Source organism: Lissotriton vulgaris, chromosome 5 (genome assembly GCF_964263255.1).
Source record: "Lissotriton vulgaris chromosome 5, aLisVul1.2, whole genome shotgun sequence".
NCBI lineage: Eukaryota > Metazoa > Chordata > Amphibia > Caudata > Salamandridae > Lissotriton > Lissotriton vulgaris.
The window spans coordinates 1,956,492,440-1,956,519,092 of NC_141693.1; the positions used below are offsets into that span (position 1 = coordinate 1,956,492,440).

Sequence of the window (26,653 nt, forward strand, 5' to 3'; positions counted from 1 at the left end):
GGGAAAAGCTGAAATCATATTGTGTTGAGCTCTTAAGAATCTTGGTGTTGAGGTCTTAGGAAGCATTGTCCGAAAGTATAGACCGAGAGAGAGAGTTTGCTTGTGTCTTAATGAGAGAAGAAAGACCCAGAGACAGACAGAGAGTTGGCTATTCAAATCAAAATTAAAATCTGTTGTGGGGCGCTGCTATAAAGGAAGGTTGGTGGAAATGTAGTAATAAGTAGAACGACGCAGCAACTAAAGTGCATTGTGCTGCATCGCGTCATAGGGAGGAAGCAGAGCCCAAAGCAAATGCTGACTAATGAAAACATTCACCCCCAGTCACAGATCTGGGCTTAAACCAATGTTTGTTTGCTTTTTGCTCACCACCCTAGTTTAGACGCAGCCAAAAGCAAATCAGTCTTGACCCTGCTCCTAATGGGAACAGTCCAGCCTAAACTACAGTGGCGGCTGGCGACATTTGAAAGTGGTGAGGCGTAAAAAGCTAATCACACTGCACCGTAGCGAGCGAGCGTAGCGAGCGAGCCCGAACCCCCCAATGAGGGTTCGGGGGGAATTCCCCCCGAGAAAATTTTGAAAAAAGAGTGGACAAATGGTGCATTTTCAAGCAAATTTGTGAAAGCAGGAAGGTTAATAAAGCAATTGTGAAAGTGCAGTTATTACATTAATAAAGTGGTGTCATATAACATAGGCAGCTGCTTATTCATCTTCATCATAACCACAGAGCTTCATAACAGACTTTGAAACAATGCATTGCTGAGTACCTCACAGATGTACTTTAATAACAAACAAATAAACAGGACGCACCAATCCCTGCTACAATTCACCACCTTGCAGTGCTGGATACACTGCGTGGACAAAAAACACAAGGGCACCCTGTATGCCCTGGCACTGGCAGTGCCCTTGATAGGCGTACTGCATGGCAACCTCAGAACGAAATTGACCTTTGACCAATTGTCAGCCTTGACAGAGGTGGATTTAAACACAGAAGGAGGCTGCTATCAGCAATCTACCCTTGCCCCGGTAATGACGCTAAACATCCTGCGATTCTGGGCAAATCACTTAATCACTCCATGCCTAACAAAAATGAATGTTTCCTTTTGTAACTGGTGCTCATGTAAAGCGCCATAACACTTTTTGTGGAGCCTCGAGACTTATCAAACTGAGTTTAGTTATCATCTTTATTAAATGCCCTACTCTGTGGTTTAAAAAAACAGTCCTTTGGCTTTCCCGTTACCTCTTTTTCAACAGATCACCGCTTAAGTTGAGAGGGAAGTCTTCTTTCATGACCATTCACTAATTGGCTTCTCTGTACACAGATCGGTTTAGGGGAAAGTCGGAGATTAGCCTCTGTGCCCACTGGTTCTTGGCCTCTTTGTCAGTATATCTGCACTAGGGACAAATGGAAAGTCTGTCTCTTTTAGGTGGGATGATAGACTCTGAGAAGAGACAGCTGGGTGAGGGGCTCAGTCTCAGACAAGCAACAGCTGGGCTCGATATCTCTAAAGTGACAGCTAGCCAATGGGAGTATTTGACCAGAAGGTGGTAGAATAGATGCCGAGAAGAGACAGCTGGGTATGGGGCACAGAGAAGCAACAGGTGGGCTTGATGTATTTTATCTGACAGCTAGCCAATGGGAGGTTTATACAAAAAGGTGGTAGACTAGACTCTGAGAAGAGACAGCTCGGTATGGGGCTCCGAGAAGCTGCATCTCGGGTTGATTACTGTAAAATGACAGCTGGATAATGGGTAATGGTGGGATAATAGAGTCTCAGAGCATGAAACACACAAATGCAGCCAGCAAGTGTTTACATTTGTCCGGGGCAGCTCTCTTTTTCACGTTACTTGAACAGGTGACACCAGGGCTCTGATTATAAGTTGCAGGGTACTTGCGTCGTGCAAACTCGGCATAAGTTGGCATTTCATAGAGGAGTAATATGGGCACTAGCATGGCATTACCTGTCACCAGGGAGATACAACTAATGTGCAAAGCTGAGCCTGTATAGTAAACTGCACCAGCCCAAACACCCCCTAAAGTCAGCTCTCGGGTATAACATCAGTGAAAATTATACGAGCCTCAGGGTGATATCCTCAAAATTGGGGCATGGTGGGGAATGAAAGTAAACATATCTCCAGAAGCTCAAACTGTCCCTGCCATTTAACCAATGCCATTATTTTATTCCTAAAATGCAGTCGGTCTACAGGTGCAGCTCTAGTTAGCTCCTTACCCATCCACTTACATTTCTAAAACAGAGTAATAGGATTTTTTCCAAAAGGGATCGAGAAAAACGGTTTATCAGTTGCTTTATTACATTCTCAAAGCACAGACATAACCCATGAGCTGTTAATAATTTGAAAAATGCAAAGAGTCAGCTTAACCTGATTAATATCGCCATTCAATTTGCGAAAATAACTTATTGTAATATTTAAATAGACATTTCACCACTGGCACATTAATAGATGACTATTTACAGATCAGGAGGGTTGCACTTAATGTGCAAACATAAAATCTAAACGTTATGAATCTGACAATATATATTGCAATAAACTCATCAAAAGGCTTATTCCTAGGATCAGTAGCGATACAAATCAGTCTCACAAACTTCCATTCTCACCAGCCCCTTCAAATATTACAAGGAAAAATGTAGCAACATATGAAAATATATCCTCTGATTTCACAGGCATATTCATTTCGAATCAACATGCTTTAAATACACACTTAAAATTGCCACATAAGGTATTAGTTTTTACATTTTATATACCACGACTACCGTAGGCCTGCACTGTTATGTAAAAGAAAAATAACCTTGTGTGACAGTTTAACATTGATCGATGCATGTGTCTGCCAAATGCAGGGAGATAAATAAGCAGGTGTTGTGTAGATGAATAAACAACACTTCAAGTGAAGACATTACCCGGCGACGGCGTGCATAAAACGGCGCCAGACACCTAGGAGCGGTGGGTGGCCGAAGGTTAGCCATTTCATGCCCACTCAGTAAAGCACGTGCGCCAACTTTACTAAATGAGGGCCATAAAGTCACTAAAAGCAACACGCGTCTTTCATGTGCTGTGGGGCTTTCAGGTAGATGACGTCAAAAATGTAGGTTATGCCATGGCCATGCCCAAGCGGATCTTTTCACTTAATGTGCCTGCAATAGCTCCTGCAATGAGGCTGCTAATGTTTTTAATCCCTTCATAAAATAAAAATCATCACAAATATGATCACTATAACCGTTATGTTTTCGCATGAACACGATGCAAACTGCTTACAGCAGCGCCCACTCAGTGGGATTATAATCAAAGATCTTGCAGAGCTAGCACTGAGCAACTTTTGCGCGGGAAAGTTTTTATGATCTGAATGTCTCTGCTAGAACAGCATTAAATGCCATTGCGTCATGTAATATGAGACCCTATATAACAGATGCCAAGTGGGAATTGTGTTTTACTGATATCTCTGTAACCTAACTCTTGTGAGGCCCAAAGATCTTTCTTTGTGGTCATGTAAGGCCTATTCAACTGTTTTAATACTTGGACACAAAGAAGTATCACAAAGAAGTATAGTGCACCTGACTACACCAAAGAGGAGCCAGAGGAATGCACAAATCACATGTCCACAGCAGGCATCAGCTAGGCACATGTGTCTCGTATGTTAACAACTGAAGCACACCGGGTCAGCTTAAATGAAAACACCAATGCTGTGGCATGTATCTATAACACTAAACCAGAGACATATACGCAATTCGTGACCACGTCGGTCCTGCGCAACTCTGGAATTCGCTCCCTGTGTCCATCCGAGCCATTCAGAACCACCTTGCCTTTCGAAGAGGCAATACAGACCTGGCTTCTCCCTGTGTAATCTTTAGCTTTCTCTGGTTCTCACTGAGGAGTCTGTGGTTGCGCTGGGACTTCTCGTCGCTGGGGCAGCTATGCGCATTACAAATCCGACAAATTTGGACATTCAGCATTTGTTGGGGAGTCACCTGGTTTCCCTACAGCCCAGCTGTCGGGAAGATTTCTGATTTCTTTATTGCCATCTGTCAAGAAGTCTCCTGATTTCCCTGTTTCCTAGTCCACATCCCTCGGAGAGTCTACAGATTTCCCTAAAGCTTAATTGGACAGTGTGAGGAAGTTGCCCGATTTCCAGATCTCCTATTCAGCCCCTGTAAGAAAATTCCCTCATTTCCCTGCCTTCCAGCCTCTGTCCCAGAAGCCCCAGAACTAATTGTCTTCCAGTTGGCACATAAAAGGGAGTATTACAATTTCCTTTGACATCCTCGATTTTCCTTCCTCCACTTTACGGCATACACATTTACTGACTCCCTTCCTCACTATCGTCACCTTCAGACTTTTCTCAAAACTTTCTTAAAATTAATTTTCCACATATTTTTTTTACTGCTTTTCACCCCCTTCTAAGGTTCAACTGTAACCACATCTTCTCTTATCAACTTGCTGTCTGTCTCACACACACTCACACTGACTGTTTCACATCAGCAACTCACAAAACTTTGCCTACAGACACCCTCTCATAAATCCAACTTTCTCTCATTAATCCTTATCAGAAACCTCTTCCTCCTGTATCTTTGAGGCCATAACTTTTCTCAAACTCTTCCTTCTCTCTTTCCTGCATCTCTACTTCTTTTTCGCATCTCCTATTTCTCATATGAATTATCTATCCCTCAGTGTATCGGACTCACTCTGTTTCTCATGCTATCACTCCGGCATATTTTAAATGATTAATTTACAAACGTACTACACAGGTGAAAAAACTGTGCTGCACAATTAGATAAAACTGACCTAGTGCCTTGCTTTTGATGTCAGTTGAGCAAACCCAAGCACATGGCTGAAAATGTAAGTAATTGCAGTGATGATATCAAGCTAAAAATTGCTATTTACATGTAAAAAATAAAAAAGAAGAAAATAAAGGTTCATGCCATTTTTAAATTGCTAGACTTGTGTATTCTTCCATTTTAGGTATTAAAGGGTTAAACCCTCTAGACAGGGGGACAGGGATGGGGGTGCAACAACTGGTGCAAGAGAGTCAGGCCTCAGTGGGAGGCCAATCGTTTAATTACACATTAACCTATGCAGGCTCTCTTCCCTCCCACCCATTCATGCTGCACACATCACTGTGCCCCTGGCAGCCAACGACCCAGCATGGAGGCCTGGCAGGGGGTGGCTGAGGACAATGAGAGCTTCGGGGAGCAGAGGCCCACTTTCCCCTGTGGCAGGCCTCCACTCCACCAGGCGCCAAAACGGAAACATGCTGCCAATTGCCACGGCATTCGAAAACCCCTTTATTCTTTTATATTCAATCAATGTAGACACAAACACAGGCACCTTTATGCTGGCAGGCGGCTGTCAAATAGCACTGCGTGAGTTGGTCTTAAACTGTATTTAAATGCTAGACTTTACAAGCAAAGTCGAATGATGTTGCTATGGGTCAATTCCGGAAAAGTCTAATTATGTTGGCCCCAGTAAATTTTAAAGGCAAGATTTGGTTCTCAACCCACAACCCAAGCAGATAGAGTACCCCGTCTCCCTTCTGAGAATGCATTATCCAAAATAAAAATTTGAATGGCCTGCCAGTGTCATCTTGCTTCACCTGCGTACATAAAATATGATTTGTGAACCTGCCAAGAAAAAAACGCAAATTAATGCTGCACGTGGATGGTGGGGTTTTAGGCCTTAATTTTAGGCCCGATTTTGGTAAAACCCAGGCCACATTGAGCAGGTGCCTGTCCAGGAGCTGAGTGAGTGCGCACATAAAATATGATTCCTGAGCCTGCCGACTTGCAGAGCAGAAAGCGCAACATAATACTGCAGGTGGATGGTGGGTTTTTAATTATGCCTAATTTCGGTACTGTGCCTGGCCAGGAGCTGAGTGAAAGCATGTGAAAGAACTAAAGATCTGCAAGCTATTAAACGTTTATTCTCATGAAAGGATTTTCTACCAATCCAGTCTGAAGCAATATACAGATTCCCAATGGAGGAAAACAATTTGGGAAACCTGTCCGTGGGGGAGGCCACATCGCGGACGAGAAATGTCCACTGTCTCACACCCGGGGTGGCATAATTACAGACACATGCCCTTAATCACAAGGCAGCCAAGCCAGTATTGTACACAAGTCGACTACAACACCAATAACCAAAAAAACCAAAGACAACCAAGGCAGCCAACACCAATAATAAATAAGGCAGCCAAGCCACCAATAATAACATACAAAATTGGAATTACGAATCATGTCCTACTAACCTCCTGCAGTCGACTCGAGTCAGTCATGGCGCAAAGGCCAGCAAGCAGCAACTGGCAATAAAGATGATGGACTGTCTCCTCTGGGGGCACTCGAGTTGGAGAGGGTCGTCTCTGCAGCCAGTGATGGAGTCCATGTCCTGTGTGACGCAGCGCCTTCCAGAAACTTTCACCAGTGCAGACAGACACGCGGGAAACAGTCTGAGCCTGAGGTCAAGTCTGCGCAGACTCACATCCTCGGCTTCCCCCCTACCACACCCGTTTCCCAACTCGTCACAAATGAAATAAATATGACTGAGATGCATTTTGGAACCGGGGCGGAGCCCCGACGCCCGTGGGGAGAAACCGCCACTGGAGCTCATATAATTAATATGATCCAACTTCCTCCTCTTTGGGGTTCATATGGTCTACAGCATCAGCCCTGCACAAACAGAAGCAACATCATCTACCAACCTCCATTGTTCACTGTGACAAAGAGTAATTCTTGTGTCATCAAAGCTTAGCAGATATACTATTAGAATATCATCCAAGGGTTTGCTTCAATTAAAAAAGATCTTATTAAGCACCTTTAAAAAATAGTTTCTGGCAAAGAGACTATGTTTAGGGTGTGAACACAAAATGGTCAAACACACAGCACCTCAGAATGAGTATTTTTCGTATCAACACACCTTCTCTATGAATGTCTTGTGCTAAACTTTTGGCTAACTAGCAGTGATTAATTTGTAAAAGAATAAGTGGCAGGCACAACGTTTTGCTCAGAACCTAGCGACTGGTGCTACTGAATGGCGGGCCCCACCTACAACCACTGTCTTAAATTAAGTACTATTAATAAGTAAGTGAATGAGGTCTGTCAATATTTACCATAAAGTGTGCAAACTAGTATGTGATTTCAAGCTACAAAGCATGCCTAAAAGTGAGTAGCAAGGCCCTTCTGTACAGCCCTGCTGGCATTAGGCTTGCGTTTACCTCACATTAGGAAGATGAAACCTTTAGTTTTGATTCTTTGAAATGTACATTGTAGTTAAGTTGGGAGAAACAGTGAACCCCAAGTCAAGATGAGGTTTAGCAAAGAGAAGAAACCAGTGAACAGTGAATCATTTAAAATGATAGCAACCAAAGGTCTATTCATATAAAAAGGACTTGCAGATTTATTTGTATTACTAAAATCTAGAGCTCAGACATTCAGCTCAGTGATCTATGAAGAGCACAGTGGAAAACTGAAAAGACAGCTTGATGGCATCATCTGTAGTGGTTTTGCTGCAGTCTTTAACAGTTTGTAAATTAATGAACTGTTGAAGACTGCAGCGAAACCACTACATGTTAATGAATTGGTGGGATTCACTTAAGAAAAAGGCAATTCTTCCCCCAACTTAAATGTATACTCCTACATTTGCTGTAATTGAATGACACTAAATACATTTTTCACAGTGATGCAGTTACCAAGTGTGTTGAATTCAGAAAGGTGTATTAAGTCCTTTTTTTACGTGCTAGATGTGTCTTATCTTTACAGAAAAAAACATCATCTAAAGTGAAATCGCAGGAAATGAAGGTCACCACCACTAAACAATGAAATGTTTCTATCTTCTAACTACACCCCTCAATCTAGACCCCCGGATAAGGAAATAATCCTCACAAACCATCCACAATACTAATCAAGTTCCTTAAAACCTGCCCCATCATCACAAGCTGCTGATTTATGACGGGCTTCTGTCTTTGCTCATCTAGGAGCAAGGTACTCACTGCAAACGTTTAATAAACCATCAGATGCTTAGGCCTTTTAATGAAAGATGCACAATTATTTACTGAATACTGTCAGTTTTACTTTTACGTTACATTTCCATATTCCCCATGATGAGTAGCCCATGACCTTTTATTACCCAAATGAGCACAATGCGACGTTTTCCAATTAACAGACTTCAAGAAATAACGTTCAGTCAAAGAACTGATGATTCACACACTGCCTGCCGAGCAACAAAACCTGGCGTGATATAATTAGTTGGTCCCCTTTGGATATTATAAATAAATATGGGCCTGGTAAGGACACATTTCAAGGCCCGCTTTTCTTAGGACCTAAATCATACATCCCATGAAAACCCTCTCTAAGCCCCCACCCGCACTTGCCTGGGATACTAACTGCCAGCCTCTCTGGTCCGAGCAACTTTGCTGCTTGCTTTTAAGAAGCGCACGAGTGCAGCAGCAGATCAGGTCGCCTCAGACAGCCTCGTGTCCTGAGCACCACAGGCCTTTCCCAGCTCTTCCCAGGGGGTGGGGCCATGGAGTCTTGCTCCCACCCCATGCTGACGTCGTGATAGAAAATGGGTAGGGTGCAGTGACGTACGTAGTGCACCCTCGCTGATTGACAAGCAGACTTTGAAACCCAGGGCTTCTGCTTAAAGCGCCCAGGCTGCTTGCAATCAGCGAGGCTGCATTACGTCATCAGAGGGCAGCAACTTCGATTGTTGGAAGCCACCGGGACGGGGCTGAAATAAGGCCAGCTCTTAAAATCCTGCGACGCCCGGCACATGCGCTCTAACACCACATGTGCCTGGTTTTGCCTGATCATTGCGCAGAGCGAGGGTCGCAGGTGTAATGGACTCAGAATTCTTCGAAATAAAAAGGAAACACTAAGAAGCAGAAATTTAAGCAGGGCGGAGCCCTGCCGCCCTAATAAGAAAACCGCCACTGCTAAACTACCAAGCCATGCACTCCCTGGACCGGAAACAAGCATCCTGGTACCGGTTTCCAGGCTAGCTTGCATCCAATGGCACAGTGAGCACAGGACCCACATCTGGGCATACCCTTCCCATTTATTATTATTAAGGGGCATTTGTAGAGCGCATGGTTACGCTAAAAGCGTGTCCCCGCGCTAACTGAAGCACTCAGGAGGAGCAGTAGGGGAAGGAGCCCAGCTATTTTGAAAAGAGGTGTGTTTTCAGTTTCCTCCGGAAACTAGATTCAGAAGGGTCCAGACGGAGATTAAGAGGTAGAGCATTCCAGCTCTTAGCCACCAGGTAACGGAAGGATCTTCCTCCCATGCGAGCCCTTTTCACCCTAGGGACCTTAAGTAGGCCTCCCTGCGAGGAGCGCGAGATGGTACATACCTGGTGACTAGGTTTTGGAGTGGTGCTGGCGCCTTCTTAGCAAGGATACGATGGCAGGTGCAGAGGGATTTAAATTCAACTCTGCTCCTTACTGGTAGCCAGTGGAGGGACTGGAGGGCAGCTTTAGAGTCCGATCTTTTAGGGAGTTTTAATATGAGGCGAGCTGCAGCATTCTGTAGCACCTGAAGTCGATTTATTGCTTTACAGGTAGCTCCCAGATAGAGTAGGTTACCAAAGTCCAGGCGTGATGCGACAAGGGCGTGCACCAGCGTTCTGCGGGCGGCCGTAGGGAGGAGAGCTAGGACCTTCCGTAGATTCTTTAAAATGCTGAAGCAAATGCCCGTCACCCTGTCTATCTGGGGTCCGAAAGACAGGTCAGCATCAAGCCAGACCCCAAGATTTCTGACTTCCTGCCGAGGTGTAGGGGCCTCACCTAGACACGGTGGCCACCATGCCGATGTCCAGACAGATGGGTTCCCTCCCACCACGAGCACCTCAGTCTTGTTGCCATTTAATTTCAGGCAATTTGTGGACATCCAGGTTGCAAGATCTTGCAAGCAAGCCCTGAAACTGTCCATGGCATGGCCGGGTGCACGCGAGAGGGAGACAACCAGCTGTGTGTCGTCGGCATAGGATACAATTTGCAATCCGTGCCCCACAGCGATCGGAGCCACTGGGGAGACATAAAGATTGAAAAGGGTTGGGCTCAGGGACGATCCCTGTGGAACGCCCTGACCCAGTCCTATGTCTCTGGAGTAGTGGTCACCTTGACGGACCTGGAAACTTCTCCCAGTTAGGAAGGATTGGATCCATTGGAGTGCGGCTCCAGATATGCCTCCATTATTCAGACACTGTAGCAACAAAGGCAAATAAAAAACAAATGATGGAAGGAATTCTGAACAAATGAAACATTCACCACCAGTCACAGATCTGGGTAAAATCCATTGCTCTTTTGCTCACCTTGCCACCCCAGTTTGGACGCCCAAACTGCCAATCCGGGTACTCCCTGGACCAGAAACAAGCATCCTGGACCAGTTTTGGGGTATCACCCCCTTATCAGCCAGGCTAGCCTGAACTCAGTGACGTGGCGAGTACGGGACCAGCATCTGGGCATAACAGTCCCACTTAGGGCTACACAAGCAAAAAGAGCAAATGAATGATGGAATGCAGAACAATGTAATCATTCACCCCTAGTCGCATCCTTGGACAATAGTGCAACTGTGTGTCTACTCGACACCCAGCATAGGCTTTCTATTGAAAGAAATACTTCCAGTACAAAATAGTGTGCTTTGACAGAGTTTAATAGTTTCATAACGCTGCCTCATGTGTGCTTTACAATGCAGCACACATGCAAAGATATACAAGTTTTGAGAGCAGTTAACCTTTGCCTTACATACACCTCCCTCAAGGAGGCATACATATTTGGTGCAAATCTTTGTAAGTAAATAGGAGTATGCATTAAAACTCGTGGGTGGTTTCATGGAAATGCCCATGTACCACCGAAGGTTTGTCCCCTTGATGCAAATTATTGTAACATAGTGCATAACTACTGTGCAATGCAAATCAGAATTTGGGTTGGAAAGTAAGTTCCAGAACAACACTTTGCAATGGGCTCGCCTCACTTTGTGACACAAGCCTGCTGTAAATAGTTAGTCCATTTCTCCTTTAAATATGGGTCTGGAATAAGGTTTTTTCAGGAGAACACTCCAATAAAAGGAAAGGACCTAGGAGGAAATGCAGACTAGTGGCTGGAGAAGGCTGACCTTGTATTTGTATTTGTGTAGTTCCCACTTGATCCCATAATTAAGATCCGCCAATGCAAAAATACCAGAAAAGGAGGCCAGCCTCCACTTGGCTACCCAAACTCTGTGCGGGTGGGTTGGTCGGAGACCCGACTAGGGACCAGTCCCCATAGTGTATGGTTGCAGAAGATGGCCACCTGCGGTGAGTTAGCTAAAACCCAGCTACACATGGACTTAAGCCATGCCGGCAGGTCCTTGCCAGGTTGGACACAGCAAACTGTTGCAAAAAACTCAAAAAATTTACCCCCAAAAAATCAAAGGACAAAGTGAAGTCATTATTAGATTTCATTATTACAACCTAACATAAAAAAAAACATAAAGTGCAGTTATGGGCACAAATTAAAACCAAAAGACTACTAAAATCACAATAAGAACACCAATCCAAAACTTGCACGACAGACCCATATCCCCCAAATCAAATGCAATGGCTATGACTTCACTATATTCATCCCATAAGTATCAACACGTGCAAACACAGTGTAATTAAATAGCAATATATGCTTAAACCAATAACTTATGCTGCATTCAGAGGTCATCTCTTTCATAGTGTTAAGGGTGCTATGATATAATCTCATCTGAAAGATTATTTAGGAAATGGTAACTGCATCTGTCACATCAAGAGTGGACCTGGGCTTGCCCCGAAGCGGTCGCTCACCCACGCTCCCACGCTTGCTGCTTGTCTGTGTGCCTCATTGCAGCCTGCTACCCTGCTGGTCCCGGATTTGAAACTTCTCGCACAGCGCTTGGTATCGTAGCCTCTAAGCGCTATTAGAGCCCTCCTACGCCGCATTGCCAATTTAAAAATATCATAACCTGCCTGTTGGAAATTCGCTACTGTGCAATCAGATTGCTTTTGTAAACGTTGGCGCTGCATTGTTTGGACATAATTGCTGGAACTTGCATTTGTTTAGATTGCCGGTCCTCGGCTGTGCCCCATTTCACTTCCTGCTTCCGTAGCCATTTTGTTGTTGTTGTTCCCTCTCCTGGCCTGTGTCTCCTCCTCGCACCCGCCTCCCAGCTGAGCCTCCCTCGCCCTCGCCCACTCCAACATCTATAAATGACAGATGCTCCCGCGCGCAGCATTTACGCGCAGCGGTCGCGCCCCATGCGCGCCGAAGGTGCGCCAAAGGTAAGCCCGTCTACGCCCGTCTACGCCCGTCCGTGCCTGGACCGCGCCCAGCACCAGACCCCCTGCCCCCCGCCGTACCCAGCCCACTAGAGTCACATATGATGCCTCAACTCTCCTCGCCCTCAACCCCGGACGCACTCCACACTGCTGCGAAGCCACCCCAGGACGTACCCACGGCCCATTCGCCTGCCTCTCCTGCAAGTTCAACTGCATCAGGACCCTCACCAAACCCACTTCCTCCACACACAGCTCCGACTCCAACCGCCTGAAGTGCATCCTGCTTAACACCCGCTCGGTCCACAGACACGCAACGGAACTCTGGGACCTACTCGACACTACGTCACCGGACATCGCCTTCCTTACAGAAACATGGATGAACACATCATCAGCACCCGAAGTCGCCATAGCCATACCGGACGCTTACAAGATTACCCGTAAAGACCGCACCAATCAAACAGGAGGAGGCATCGCCATCATCCATAGGAACACCATCAAAATCACGACCAGCTCCGACGACAATCTTGCAACCGCCGAACATCTCCACTTTCAGATCCACACCGACCCTAGGACCACACACAGAGGCACCCTCATCTACAGGCCTCCAGGTACCCGCACTCAATTCAGCGATGACATCACGGACTTCGTCAGCCCACATGCCCTCGCTTCCGAGAACTACATTCTGTTAGGAGACTTCAACTACCTCCTTGAAAACAAACACGACAGCAACACCACCACCCTTTTGGACAACCTGGCCAATCCCGGACTTAAACAACTTGTTGACACCCCCACCCATGTAGCCGGACACACGCTCGACCCTATCTTCACCTCCAGCGAGCACATCTCCTTCAATCGCACCACAGCTCTCCACTGGACGGACCACAGTTGTGTTCACTTCAGCTACAAAACCACCCTGACCCACAACGCCCACAACCTATTCTTCGGAGAAACTGGAACAAAATCACCACCGACCAACTCCTCACATCACTCAACCAAAACCCTCCCACCCTCTCATCGGACCCAAACCAAGCGGCCACCAATCTCAAGCAATGGATCACCCACAGTGCTGACGAATTAGCTCCCATGAAAAAGCACCAGATCAAATCAGCCAGCAAAAATGCTCCCTGGTTCAATGAGGACATTAAAAATTCCAAGAAGCTATGCCGCACCCTGGAGAAAACATGGAGAAAAAACCCAACCACCGACAACATGTCCACCCTCAAGGCAGCCACCCGCAAACACCACCAGCTGATTCGGTCCACCAAGAAATCAGCTTTCAAGGATTGTCTCGACAACAACACTCACAACAGCAAGGAACTTTTCCACATCGTCAAAGAATTCACCAATCCCACGACATCACTCCCTCCCAAGACCTCTGCGAAGCGCTATCCTCCTTCTTCTACAACAAAATTGCCGACATCCACAACAGCTTCGAGAATACTCCCAGCGATCAACCCTCCCCACCCCCCTCAGATCCTACTCTGCCAACTAACAACCTTAGCGCCTGGAACCCAATCACCACTGAAGACACCATCCGCCTAATGAACTCAATCCACTCTGGCTCACCAACCGACCCCTGCCCCCACCACATCTTCAACAAAGCGGACTCCATCATCGCACTCCGTGATGTCATCAACTGCTCGTTCAACTCTGCCACCTTTCCAGAAAGCTGGAAACACGCCGAATTCAGCGTCCTTCTGAAGAAACCCACAGCAGACCCCTCAGAACTTAAAAACTACCGACCCATATCCCTCCTCCCAATCCCGGCCAAAGTCATCGAGAAAGCCGTCAACAACCAGCTCGCCGCCTTCCTTGAATCCAACAACTCCCTCGATCCATCTCAATCCGGGTTTCGAGCCAAACACAGCACCGAAACCGCCCTCATTGCAGCGACAGACGACATCCGAACACTACTGGACAACGGTGAAACAGTGGCCCTCATTCTACTCGACCTCTCCGCCGCTTTCGACACATTCTGCCACAGCACCCTAATACAATGCCTCAGCAACATCGGCATACAAGGAAAAGCCTTGGACTGGATCACCTCATTCCTCGCTGGGAGAACTCAAAGAGTTCGACTTCCCCCATTCAACTCTGAAGCCACCGATGTCATCTGTGGGGTACCACAAGGATCCTCACTCAGTCCCACACTCTTCAACGTTTACATGAGTCCACTCGCATCCATCGCGCGTCAACACAACCTTAACATCATCTCCTACGCTGACGACACCCAGCTGATCCTTTCCCTCACCAAAGACCCTAACACCGCCAAAACCAATCTTCACGAAGGCATGAAAGAAGTAGCCGAATGGATGAAACATAGCCGCCTAAAACTCAACTCAGACAAAACGGAGGTACTCATCCTAGGATCTTCCCCCTCTGCCTGGGACGACTCTTGGTGGCCTTCCGCTCTGGGCACAGCACCCACACCCACAGACCATGCACGTAACCTTGGCTTCATCCTAGACTCCTCTCTCTCGATGTCCAGACAAGTCAACGCAGTCTCATCCTCCTGCTTCAACGTACTTCGCATACTCAAAAAGATCTTCCGCTGGATCCCCCTCGAGACAAGAAAGACCGTCACCCACGCACTGGTCACGAGTCGACTAGATTATGGTAACACACTATACGCCGGAATCACAGCAAAATTACAGAAAAAACTCCAACGCATCCAAAACGCATCAGCGAGACTCATATTAGACATCCCACGCCAAGATCACATCACCGGACACCTAAAAGACCTCCACTGGCTTCCGGTCAACAAAAGAATTACATTCCGACTTCTCACCCACGCACACAAGGCCCTCTACAATCTAGGACCCGAATGCCTCAACACTCAAACTGTCCTTCTACAAACCCACCCGCCAACTAAGATCGTCCAATGAAGCCCTCGCCGCAGTCCCGCGCATCCGGAAATCCACCATGGGTGGCAGACCCTTCTCCTTCCTGGCCGCCAAGACCTGGAACTCACTCCCCACTCACCTCCGCCTCACTCAAAACCACATCTCCTTCAGAAAAGAACTTAAAACCTGGCTTTTCGACAAATCATGAACCACATCCCCAAGCGCCTTGAGACCCTCTCGGTGAGCAGTGCGCTATACAAATGCCCGAACTTGAACTTGAACAATGAGCACTGCATTTGGTGGTCAAGTTATGGTTTGCATCTCTCTGTTGCGAGGTATGGATTGGGGTCCTTACTATAGCTCACCAATTACACTGGCTTTTCATTTTTAATTCACAACCATGACTGGACTTTAACTGAGTGTTTTTTTTTTGGTATGTGAATTCTACGGTTTTCCTAAACATATTTTAAGGTGTTATAACCAAACCTAACCATAGTTTCAATTTAACTTTTGCATTTTTTCAGTTAATATACATTTGGTTTAATAATTCACTGATAATGGAGCAACTGCACTAATAAAAGAGCATTTGCACATTTATTACTAAAGTGCAAACTTTAAATTCGTATTTATTAACACAGCACAGAAATCTTGACATGAGAAACAACTTTCACTGCCTCACAGATAACATTTAACACTCACTCTGCACAGGGAAACATCTCCGAAGAGTCATATCCGTGGGGTTTTACCATTGCCACGAACCAGAGATGAGGATGTGCACAACATATACTATGTTATTTATTACCATATTCGAGGGAGGAGAGGGCGTTGATGCCCAGTCGAGGCTTTGTCTCTGTGAGTCATGGCCCCTTCCAACACTTGACAGCGGCAAGGAGGGATGTGCTTTCCCATTTTAGCCGAAAACCAAAATTTTGCTCCTGCTTACAACCAATACTGCTCTTAGATTTACACCAAACTTAGAATGAAAGTAGAACTTTTCTCACCAAGCAGGTTTTTTTACGTTTGGTGCAAATCTGTTCAGTCGTTTTTGAAATACAAATATTTTTAAAAGTTGTTAGGTGGACTTCAAAGCAGTCCTTATCAAACTGTTGGTCACACACGACTAGTGGTGTGTGGCACAGTTTTAGGTGGGTGGTGAAGACTAAGCAGTAAATAAACAAGCTTTTAAATTCTGTATTTATCTTGTCACATTTGTGTGCTTCAAAGACTTATGTCAAATTCCAAACTATGTCTTCTGACACATTGCAGCAAGTTTTTTAACTTGGGGACTGGGGTTTATAAATTCCTCTCACTTTGCATGCAGAGAAAGAAGATAAAGTGAATTATGTGCCAATCTTGCTGGGGTACAATGTGTGCAAGGCTGTAGGATTACATTTTTGTGAAATACAACAAAATGTAAATGAACTGTTCACATTCAGCTGTTAGGGAAGCAAACATGAAGCGCATTGTTTGTAATTCTGAGGTGTGATGGAAGCAAAGATTTCAACACCATCAAAATATCAAAATGCGTTACTTGGTGTTGCACAAATCAAAAATAATCACAACAGCCCAATTTCCACACATTAGCATTTGTGTGCTGTCTAGTTTTATCAGTTTAACTGAATGTGTGTGCAAATGTAGTGCCATTTCATGACAAATTGCTGTCTGTAAAGGGAAAGTGCGCTACCGCAAAATGTTACTGAACCGGAATGGTGGCTGGGAAGGATGTATGACATTACAACGCATGCTTTTACCATGCATGCCTTTACAACGCGGTTTTTACAATGCATGGCTTTACAACGCATAGTGCTTTGGGGCGCTGGATAGTGAATAGTTTAATTTACTATTCCAACTCCAGTCCCCGTGGATAGTAGGGAAGGTGTTGGATAGTAAATTAAACCTATTCCCTATCCTAGAGCGCCCCCTAGCGCAATGCGTTGTAATGATTTGCGTTGTAAAAGTTGCGTCGTAAAGGCACTGCGTGGTAAAAGTTGCGTTGTAAAGGATGTTTCCCGCTGGGACACAACTTAATCAATGTGAGGGGTGAATACACAATTCAGTCTGTACAAAAAGTGCCCATATCTCATTTGGTGCTCTTAAGGAGGAGGAGCCCCCTGATCTTCCTCCGCCAGAGGAAATCCAAACCAAATTACAATGTTCTCCGAGCGCACAAAAGTTTTGACATCGAGGTCGTGGTATCAACGGTTCTTTATTCCATATCAAAATGTTTTTTATTTAAAAAATAACATGAATAGTGATTTTACTTCTTATAATACCAATGTACACTTTGTACGCTTTCCGTTTCTCACACCATTTGATTACCTTCACAATGTCCTACCTAACCTGTAGAATTTAAAGAAAACATGACTCTGTTCCCAAAACTTCTTATACCTATTGGCTAACCCTTGGCCAGACACAGTAGGTACTTACATAGATCACGACAGGCGCCTCTTGGGTCTTTGACCCCGGTGGTGCGACTACTATAAGCTAGAGTTTCCTCTCTATAATATTATAACATTTGTATTATATTCCTGATGAAGACTGATGCTACGCCTACAGTACAAAGATCAAACGCGTTTTGGCAAGTGGAAAGTTCAAGCATAATGCCGGAATTGGATATTGGAATAAATAACTGTTGATACCACAGCCTCTGGGCTACCACACAATCTTTTATTTATATTTAAAATATTTCCCCTATCCTTTAAAGGTAGGGGAGGTTGAAAAAGTTCATTGCTCCTAAACGCGAGTCACGGTTCTAAAAAGTTTGGGAAGTACTACTTTAAAGGGTTAACACTTTCAGCTATCTTCATTGATTTGGGCCCGTTGCTCCTCTGTAAAGAGTAAGAATTATAAAAAATCAATAAATCCCATTGGACGAAAGAGCCTTTTCTCCTGGTGTCCTGTTTGGATCAGGGGTTCCAAATTTGGTACCAAGGATCAGGGAAATCTAACCAGCTGCCCCAAGAGATACATTTCTTTTTGAATTCTTAATTCCCAAATTTTGATTTGCAGCCTCAAGCGTGGCCATAGGCAAGCTGCAATGTCTGGTACCGCGACCGCAGATAAACGTACTGGATCTTTATCAGGTCTGCAGTTCTGGAGGCAAATCCCCAAATCCAACAATATGTCAACATTGGTCTGTGAAGCTTTCCCTAGTTTTGTCATCTCATGCCCCTGAAGCTTGCATTATCAATCAAAAAATCTAAACAAATGTATAAACCTCATAGACACTCTAATAAGTTTCCCACTGCTAGCGTATCTTGAGAGATTTCGTAAACAGTGTGTATGACTTACATAGGCTCAGTTCGGCTGCCAGGTCAATCCATAGTTTTGAACCCACGTAAGCAAAGAAATGACCGCCTTGCCTTGCCCTTTTAATTCTGGCAATGGTGGCCAGATTGGATTTGCAAAATCGAAGTTCTTGCTTAGGAACGTAAGGGTGTCTTATAGAGCATACATATAGGGCCAGCCAGGTGCATGGCTCTATAGACATAGCACATTGCCTTGCACTGGTTGTATGACTAAACAACTACCACTTAAACAACTAATGCCTAAACCACAAAGGCTAAACCACTACCAAAGCCAAACCACTACGTTTGACATAGTAGTCGCTCCGCCGCGTTCTGAACATTTTAGCCGAGGCTGCATGGCCCCCAAGTAGAGTACATTGCCATAATCCAATCTTGAAATTATTATGGCCTTTAATACTGTCTTTTGCACATTCACAGGTAGATACCACAGCATCTTTTGTAAACATCTAAGTAGTCCAAAGCAGCATGAGCTACTTTATTGATTCGATGATCCAAGGTCAGTTTGTCGTCCAGCCAGAAGCTTAAATCTTTACTCGACTGACTGGGAGTTGTATAAGCACCCGGCTCTTCTGGCCTACAGTGGGGATATTCCATTTCAGGCAGTTGAGGCACAACCAATCCACTACCTGGACGAGGTGCTCTCATCCACTGCAGAAAAGGAAAGTATAATCTGCGTATCATCCACCTAGGAATAAAGAGATAGGTGAAACCTTTCCACTATGTCTGCCAGTGGTCGCACGTAAATATTGAATAAAGTGGGGCACAAAGAAGAGCCTTGAGGAGCTCCAGGGGCTAGATTGACTATAGATTGAACATTGCAGATTTGAAAGCTTTGGCGATGACCTGAAAATGCGACCTTCCAAAAAAGACACTAACCAGAATCGGGCTAGATCTTGGACCCCCACTTTTGCAATTCTCCTAAAGAGCGCCCGATGGGAGACAGTGTCATAAGCGCTACTTAGGTCCATCAGCATCAGGGCCGAAGTTCCACCTTTGTCCAGTTCCTGTCCTAGGATATCCTTCATGCCTAGCATTGCAGCCTCAGTGCCATGTTCTGTGTGATAACCACATTGGGAAGGATATGATACCTTGTGTGCTTCTAAAAATAAAGAGAGCTGACCATTGATGTGCTTATCAAGGATCTTTGCATAAAACGGTACATGAGAAATAGGGCGATTCCCTAGTCAGATGTCTCTAAATTGGCTTTTTAGCAGTGAAAGTACCATAGCATGCTTCCTTGCCCTGGAAAAACTCCCTCAACCAATCAGATATGAGTATTTGTTTACATATTTGGCTCAACAGATCTCCAAGAATTTACATTTGCAGACCTCTGGGGATTAACAGTCCGCATATCTCTAAAATGTAACCTCCTCATGCCCAACTGGAGACCCTTTTAAAACACTAATCTCACGAGATCTACTGAACAGATTTACACCATTCCATTCGAAGTGAAGTTCAACATTCATGCCAAATTTGGTGCAGGTCTGTTCTGTTGTTTTTTGTGTATAACAGAGGAAAAAATCCTATGGGATTTAAAATGGGAAAGAACAATTTTGGAACCCCGCTTTTTCTTGGCCCCTCTTGACAGATCTGCATGAAATTTGCCATGAAAAGCCCAGAATGAAAGCACTTTAAAAATAAATTATGCAGATTATAAAGATAGCAAGAAAACAAGAAAAGCTTTATCTGTTAGAAGTGTGACTTAACCATAATTACAGAGGTGTTATCGACACCCTGTTAAAAAAAATATATATATACACGTATATAGGATGTATGACGGTACAACGCGTGGTATTACCACGCGTACCTTTACAACGCGTCTTTTACAACGCAAGTCGTTACCACGACTTGCGCTGTAGGGGTGCGGAATAGTTAAATTTACAATTCCAACACCAGCCTACGTACAGTAGGGAAGGTGTTGGAATAGTAAATCTACTATTCCTTTTCCTTAAGCACCCTCGAGCGCAAGTCGTGGTTACGACTTGCGTTGTAAAAGACCTGTCGTAACTGCACTGCGGGGTAACATCCGCGTTGTAAAGGATGTTACCCCGTATATATGATGTGTCAGTGAATATAAATCTGGTCCAGCCCTGTTATAGATTGATAGATACATAGATATGCTGTGCCAGTGAAAATAAATGTAGTGCAACACCCTGTTATTTACAGCAAGTGCATTAATAGACGCACAGTCAAAAATATATTTCTGTAGTGTAAAGGTCCGATTCACAATTATTGCCATAATATAGTGTATGTAACTGCTGTGACAGGACTGCTTATTGTGCCAGAGAACTCATTCTTCAATGACTTTCCAGGAAGCAAACTTCTACTAATAATCAGTAGGCCTGTTTCATGTTTTTTATCAATATGTGGATTTACCTTCTTGTTACCGGCTTCTGGTGAAATAAACGTTTATAAATAATTCCCATGATGAAACAGGGTGACAGAAATCATGCAAGCAGCTCCCCCGAGAAGCAATATGTTGCTTGTTACCATTGTTGTGGGAGGGAAGGGGCATCATGACCCACTGGTGTCTTCGGCTCTTGCGAATGAGTATAAATTGTTTCTTCTCCTCTTTCTTTTCTTTTTTAAATAACTCTTTACATTTGTTTGCAGGATACAGCCACATCTACACGAGCTACCGGTGTCTCAGTTCCGGCTGCGCCCAGACCATCCCAATTGACTCCACCACTGGAGTCGCTGTCAACATCACCTGTTGCGACAGCGACTTGTGCAACTCAGGGCCTGTCGCTGCCCAGCTCTCGCTCCTATCCTGCGCTGGCATCCTGGGGCTGTGGCTACTGAACTGGGCCTAACTGGAAACACCCAGAAGGACATCATGGGTACAAAGAGTCAGTCACCTATTCCACCTGGTCTGAGAAGAAATCAAAATGGGTGATGATGACTGCAAAATGTCCCCCTCTTTCTGCCAGCCTCCCATCCATACTCTGCAGCCTGAACCACCAACCTTGACAGCATCATTGGAAGAACTCTGGCCCATCAATCCTATCTACAGAAGCTAGAACCCCCCTCCCCACACTGTTAGGGCAAGCAGCTACTTGCCTTCTATATCCAAATATTAATCACGTGTACCCCATATGAATAAAAAACGGTTAGGATAGTAAACATAATGAAGGCTTTTCTCTTTCTGTATCTATTTTATTTTACGCCTAGGCAGATGCATTCTGGGAAGAACGATTCATGCAAATTAGACAATGACTTGGCGTTTCTGCCGCCACGTGGTCTTATTCGGCCATGCTGTAAAAAAACATGACGCTAGTGGACGAGTGAGTCACAGAATCACAAGTATTGCATGTTTGATTACTGGCATTTACAACCAGCAGCGGGTTACACACCCGTGGGTCAGGGAATTGTCTCACAGAAATCACAGCATTAACTAATTACAACCAATGGAACGGGCTGCCTAAAATTAATGCTTACATGAATGCAAAAATATATACAACAGGTAACATCTTCATATGCTCTTACATTGTAACCGTGGGGGCCTCTGTGCGCGTTTCATTACCAGGTTGCAATAACTTCTCGATATACAGTCTCAATATAGAAATAAAAAATAAGTAAATAAAAGCCATGGAAAGATAGTTTTGGTGTTCTGTGGTACACGAAGTTAAAAGCAACTGAATTGAGGAAATGTCAAGCTAGAAAAAAATTAAATCGAAAAGAGTAAGATGTTTTGCAAGTGCTATATTATAAAAGAAAGAACGAAAAGAGAATAAGTCATATGCCGGAGCCGGATAAAGAAATTTAAAAAAGTAAACCCTCATGCGAGAGGAAGATTAAAAGGTAAAAGGGATTCACAGTTAGAACTCAGAAGAATGACCAATCAACACTACACTTTGATTATTCGTAGTCGTGAATGGTCAGCTGACCAATCAGAACTCCCACTCGATTATTTGCAGTGGTGTGTGGTGGTTTGACCAATCAGAACTCAGACTCAATTATTCGCAGTCCTGAGTGGCCATTTAACCAATCAGAGCTCAAACTCGATCACTCAGGGTGGGGAATAGTTAGTGATAAATTAGGTCTCAAAGAGCGAAGCTGATCAGTGAAATATCTCAAAAACGGGGCCAGAGACAGATTGGATGGACTGAGAAGGGATGTACAAAACTTGAGAGAGAGAGGACAGTTTATGAATTCAGAGCCAATCCAAAGAGAATTAGAAACTGGGCAATTGGGACCGTAGATGCCAACCCAAAGAAAGAGTGACAGTTAGGTAATGCAGAACCCAATCCATGGAAAGATTCCACAGCTAGGGAAAGCACAGCTTGAAAGTTTCGGGATGTGTTATGTTTGGGAATGTAGAAACTAATCTAGAGAGAGAGCTGAGAGTTTAGGAGCGCAGAGGTCAATCCAATCAATCGGGTTGGTAAAGCGCAGCAACTCACCCGCGAGGGTCTCTAGGCACCAGAGAGGGAAGGGGGTGGCGACTGTGAATGCTGGAGTCATCGAAAAGCCAGGTCTGGAGGTCCTTCCTGACAGGGCCGGACTGGGAACCACAACCGGCCCTGGGAAAGTGCTCGGTTGGAGGTGCCGCCGAGCTCTTTGCCGGGGCCGGTTTTCAGCCGATTTTGGTACAGGGACGATTTTGCAGCTATGCTGCAAATACGGCCCTGTAATAAAAATGCCCCCCAGGAGCCTAAAACCAGCCCCCACCCGTGTGGCACACCGGGGGATTGCCCGGTGCCCGCTATTGCCAGTCCAGCCCTGCTTCCTGAACTGGAGCAGTGTAGGGACTTGCCGGAGGGGGAGACCATCCCAGGCCTTGGCTGCGAGGTAGGAGAAGGACTTTCCTCCTGTTCTGGTCTTGTAGATGCGGGGGATGGTGGCCAGAGAGAGGTCTGCTGATCTGAGGTGTCCCTTGAGTGCGTGTCAGGAGAGGCAGTTGTTCAGGTAGAGAGAGATTGGACAGTTTTGGAATGGAGAATTAAAATTCTGACTTCCAGTATAAAACTAGATCCAGTCTGTAATTCGGGGCATGGATGAAGGCCCTGGGGTTGGTCTGGTTACGTAGAAGCCTTGACTTCGACATCCACTGAGAGGTGTTAGGGACCTGTGAGAGGAGCTTGGCTCTGAAAGGACCGCTTGGGACTGGCTCAAGGAGGTCCTTGTCACTAGTGATCAGCTGGAACATTGTGAAACCTACTGCAGAGACCCTCTGGAGCACGCAGCCAGCACTGCACGGAGGCTACGCCAAGCAGCTGCCTAGAGCGCCACTACCCTTTGCCTCGGGAGGGACTCAAAAGTGTTTTGTAAAAAAAATGTAAATTGATACTTGTATAGCGCACTACTCACCCTCAAGGGTCTCAAGGCGCTTGTATGAATCCTGCTGTGGAACCCATCCTGGCTTTCCCTGTGAGGCGTCCACTCCTGGGCACCCCCACGGTGGAGGCCAGGCATCCTTAGCGTTGTGGGGGCCGTTGTGGAGATTAAGCAAGCTATTGCCCAGAGTTGCAGAGTGGGACTCCATGATTGGAATAGGCACCCAGGCGAGAATTATCAGGTCTGTGGAATTTTGAGCCCACGACCCGCCGAGGCGGGAATTGAACCCTGGTCCTGGGCTAGACCTCTGCATCAGGGTCTGCCGCTCTAACCATTGGGCCACACTTCTCCACTTGTTGGGAACAGGGGGCAAAATATAGTTTCTTGTAGGATGTTCCATGGATACCAGCTCTGTCAATGCACCTCTCTACACCTGATAAGGACTGATGCCCCCCCTTCAGGCATTCTAATCACTGCCCGAGTGAATCCACTGTGCCTCTGCTTGCAAGGAGACATACAGGAATTTGATGTTGCCAATGCAACAAAGGCTCGTTCTTTCGTCATCCTTGTTTTGAGACGTTCCCATCAGAAATATACTCACCAGCAGCCACAAAAAAAAATGAGGGCTGGGCATGACCTGTAGCCCAACTGAAGGGGTTTGAGAGGGCTTCGTGGAATGTTCTACCCATCTCCACCGAACACTTCTTCCTTGTCTCCAGGGGCCGGGGAGGTTGTCTCCTGAAAGAGATATGGTCTAGTGGATACAAGGCTGACCCTGAATCTAAGAGACTCAGGTTCTAATCCCCTTCTCTGGCTTGACCCGAAATCCTGAGATTCTGTGAACAAGTCCCTTAATGTCCCTGTGGTTCCATGGCTCAAGTTGTAAATACGCTTGGTTTATTTGTGTGATCTTGAACATTTGTTTTGCAGATAGGTCAAACTCTACTTGGTGTGCACAGCCTCAAATCTTCAACCCCAAAATACATGCCTTCCATGTGCTCAAGCTGGGTTCACGCCATGTGATGGCCAAGACCTTTATTCATACATGCTTCCTGAGTTTGTGCTGTCCTCCTGCAGTGTGTGGTTCTCTCCTACAGAACATAACCACAACAGAACTTGAGTGGTTGTCTACCCAGAGTTTTGTGCTGTTGTTTTGCTGCCATGGCGTAGACCAGTCATGATCCTGTAGAGAAGCAGTGCCCCTTGGTATTTAAGGGCTGGAGTGGTTGACTCCTCCAAACGATGCTGCCATTGTGTCAACATGGCTTGGATTGGTTACTTCCTCATAGCCGTGTTGTGTTCTCATACACTCGAAGGCAAGACTGGTTGTCTCCGCAGATATATGTGGCTCTCCTGCACCAATGGACAGGATGGGCTGTGTCCTCGTTGAGATGTTGTGCCGCCGTACAAGCAATGGCGGGTTAGTCTGCCTCTCTTAAGTTTCTAGTTTTCTACATCTGTTCTCCCCTCATCCGCTCAGTTCCTGTAGGAATTGTCAAGTGTATGGAAAAGAAAAGACACAGCCTCCTTTCCTGAGGTTTAACCACTCTACAGTCCACCATCTAAAACCGAGACCTGCATCCTCGTGAATTACGGGGCAGTGCCTGCCCCTCGCTGCCGCACAACGTTTCAAACTGGGTGGATGAAGCTGGGGTAAAAGTGAGACTGCAAACAGAAAGTGGCACTTTCACAAAAGCCAACTTCAAAAAGAAAGGAGTAAATCTAAATCCAAAAGTTTACATATCCTCATGGGCGTACATTTACTCATTCTGCTGTTCATAGAGGTCTTGATGGCTACACATCAAAACCTGTCGGAGTCACCGATTTCCATGTGCCTGATTCAGAAAGATGTTACAGTGAGCCGGGATTACTTACTGCTCACTTGGGTGTCCTGCATTACTTACAGTAAGTCATACCTACTCTTGGGAAAAGCTTTTGTGAACTGGAGCTGCAGCGGATTCCAGAAAAATGTTTGTGAATTGGCAATTCCAAGACTGCAAAACAACTTCCACTTATATGCCACCATATTTAAGCATGGCTATTTGCGACTGTATATCTGACTTACACACACACAAATATTGTTCATAATCAGCCCTCGGTGTTTATCCCATGCACATCCATTGGGCGTTTCCATTGATGTGCCATGATCCAGTTCCACCGCGGCAGCCATGTTGGAAAACCCCAAGGTGCGACTCATGCAATTCGCTTTACCACCAAAGCTTCACAGCTAAATAAAAAACAAGACATTTCTATCTGAACCCTAAAACTTACCCATTTGTCAAGGCCAAGGATGTGGAGATCCTTTAGTTACCCATGATTTTGTTATATTTATATATTACATTCTTTTGGTAAATACCATTGTGTTGCATTAATGGAGTTTGGGGTGTCAGATGTACCTTTAAATCAAATTGTAAACGTTTTCTTAAAAGTGATTGTATTAAAGCGGATGTGGTTGTTCGTAGGTCTTTTGTTGTTGACTCAATTATTTTGTGATTGCCCCTCTGAATCTTCCCTCTTAAAGAAATAGTGTCACGTCACGTGATATCGCCCCTTATCCCTTACCTGAAAAATTCTGCCAGAAGAAGGGAGAATTTTCTGATTGGCTCGTTTTAATTTTATTTATTTTTATGTTTAATAGACCGCTGGTTTTAATCTTGTGATATCTTCAAGGCTCTCCCATACACAGAACGAACGGAATGGAAACAATAAACAGTAATTTGGAATCAAACAGGATAAAGCGGGCATTCTTCATTTGAGGCCATGCGGGCAGACATCAGTCAAATGAGTCCATGACTGTTTTGTTTTAAGGCATTGAACCTAGTTTTCTTTTGAGTTGCCGACGTAGGATTTTCAGGTTCCCGGGTCTGGCGCACCCCGGGATCGGCCGATGTGTTTCAGCCAATTGAAGGGGTGTTGTGGAATCATAGGCAAGGGTGTTGGGTCAAC

The 26,653-nt window shown here is 45.3% G+C and overlaps 1 protein-coding gene across 1 annotated transcript in view; it reads left to right on the forward strand.

Annotated features, from left to right (window-relative positions):
• The window catches only part of LOC147717860 (uncharacterized), a 43,650-nt gene extending 17,482 nt beyond the window's left edge, over positions 1 to 26,168 (forward strand). Inside the window, exon 3 of the mRNA XM_086924638.1 lies at positions 21,044 to 26,168. Coding sequence (XP_086780764.1) covers positions 21,044 to 21,243 — 200 coding nt within the window. The 3' untranslated portion in view covers positions 21,244 to 26,168. The remainder of the gene's footprint in view (positions 1 to 21,043) is intronic.
• Positions 26,169 to 26,653: the final 485 nt, after the last annotated feature.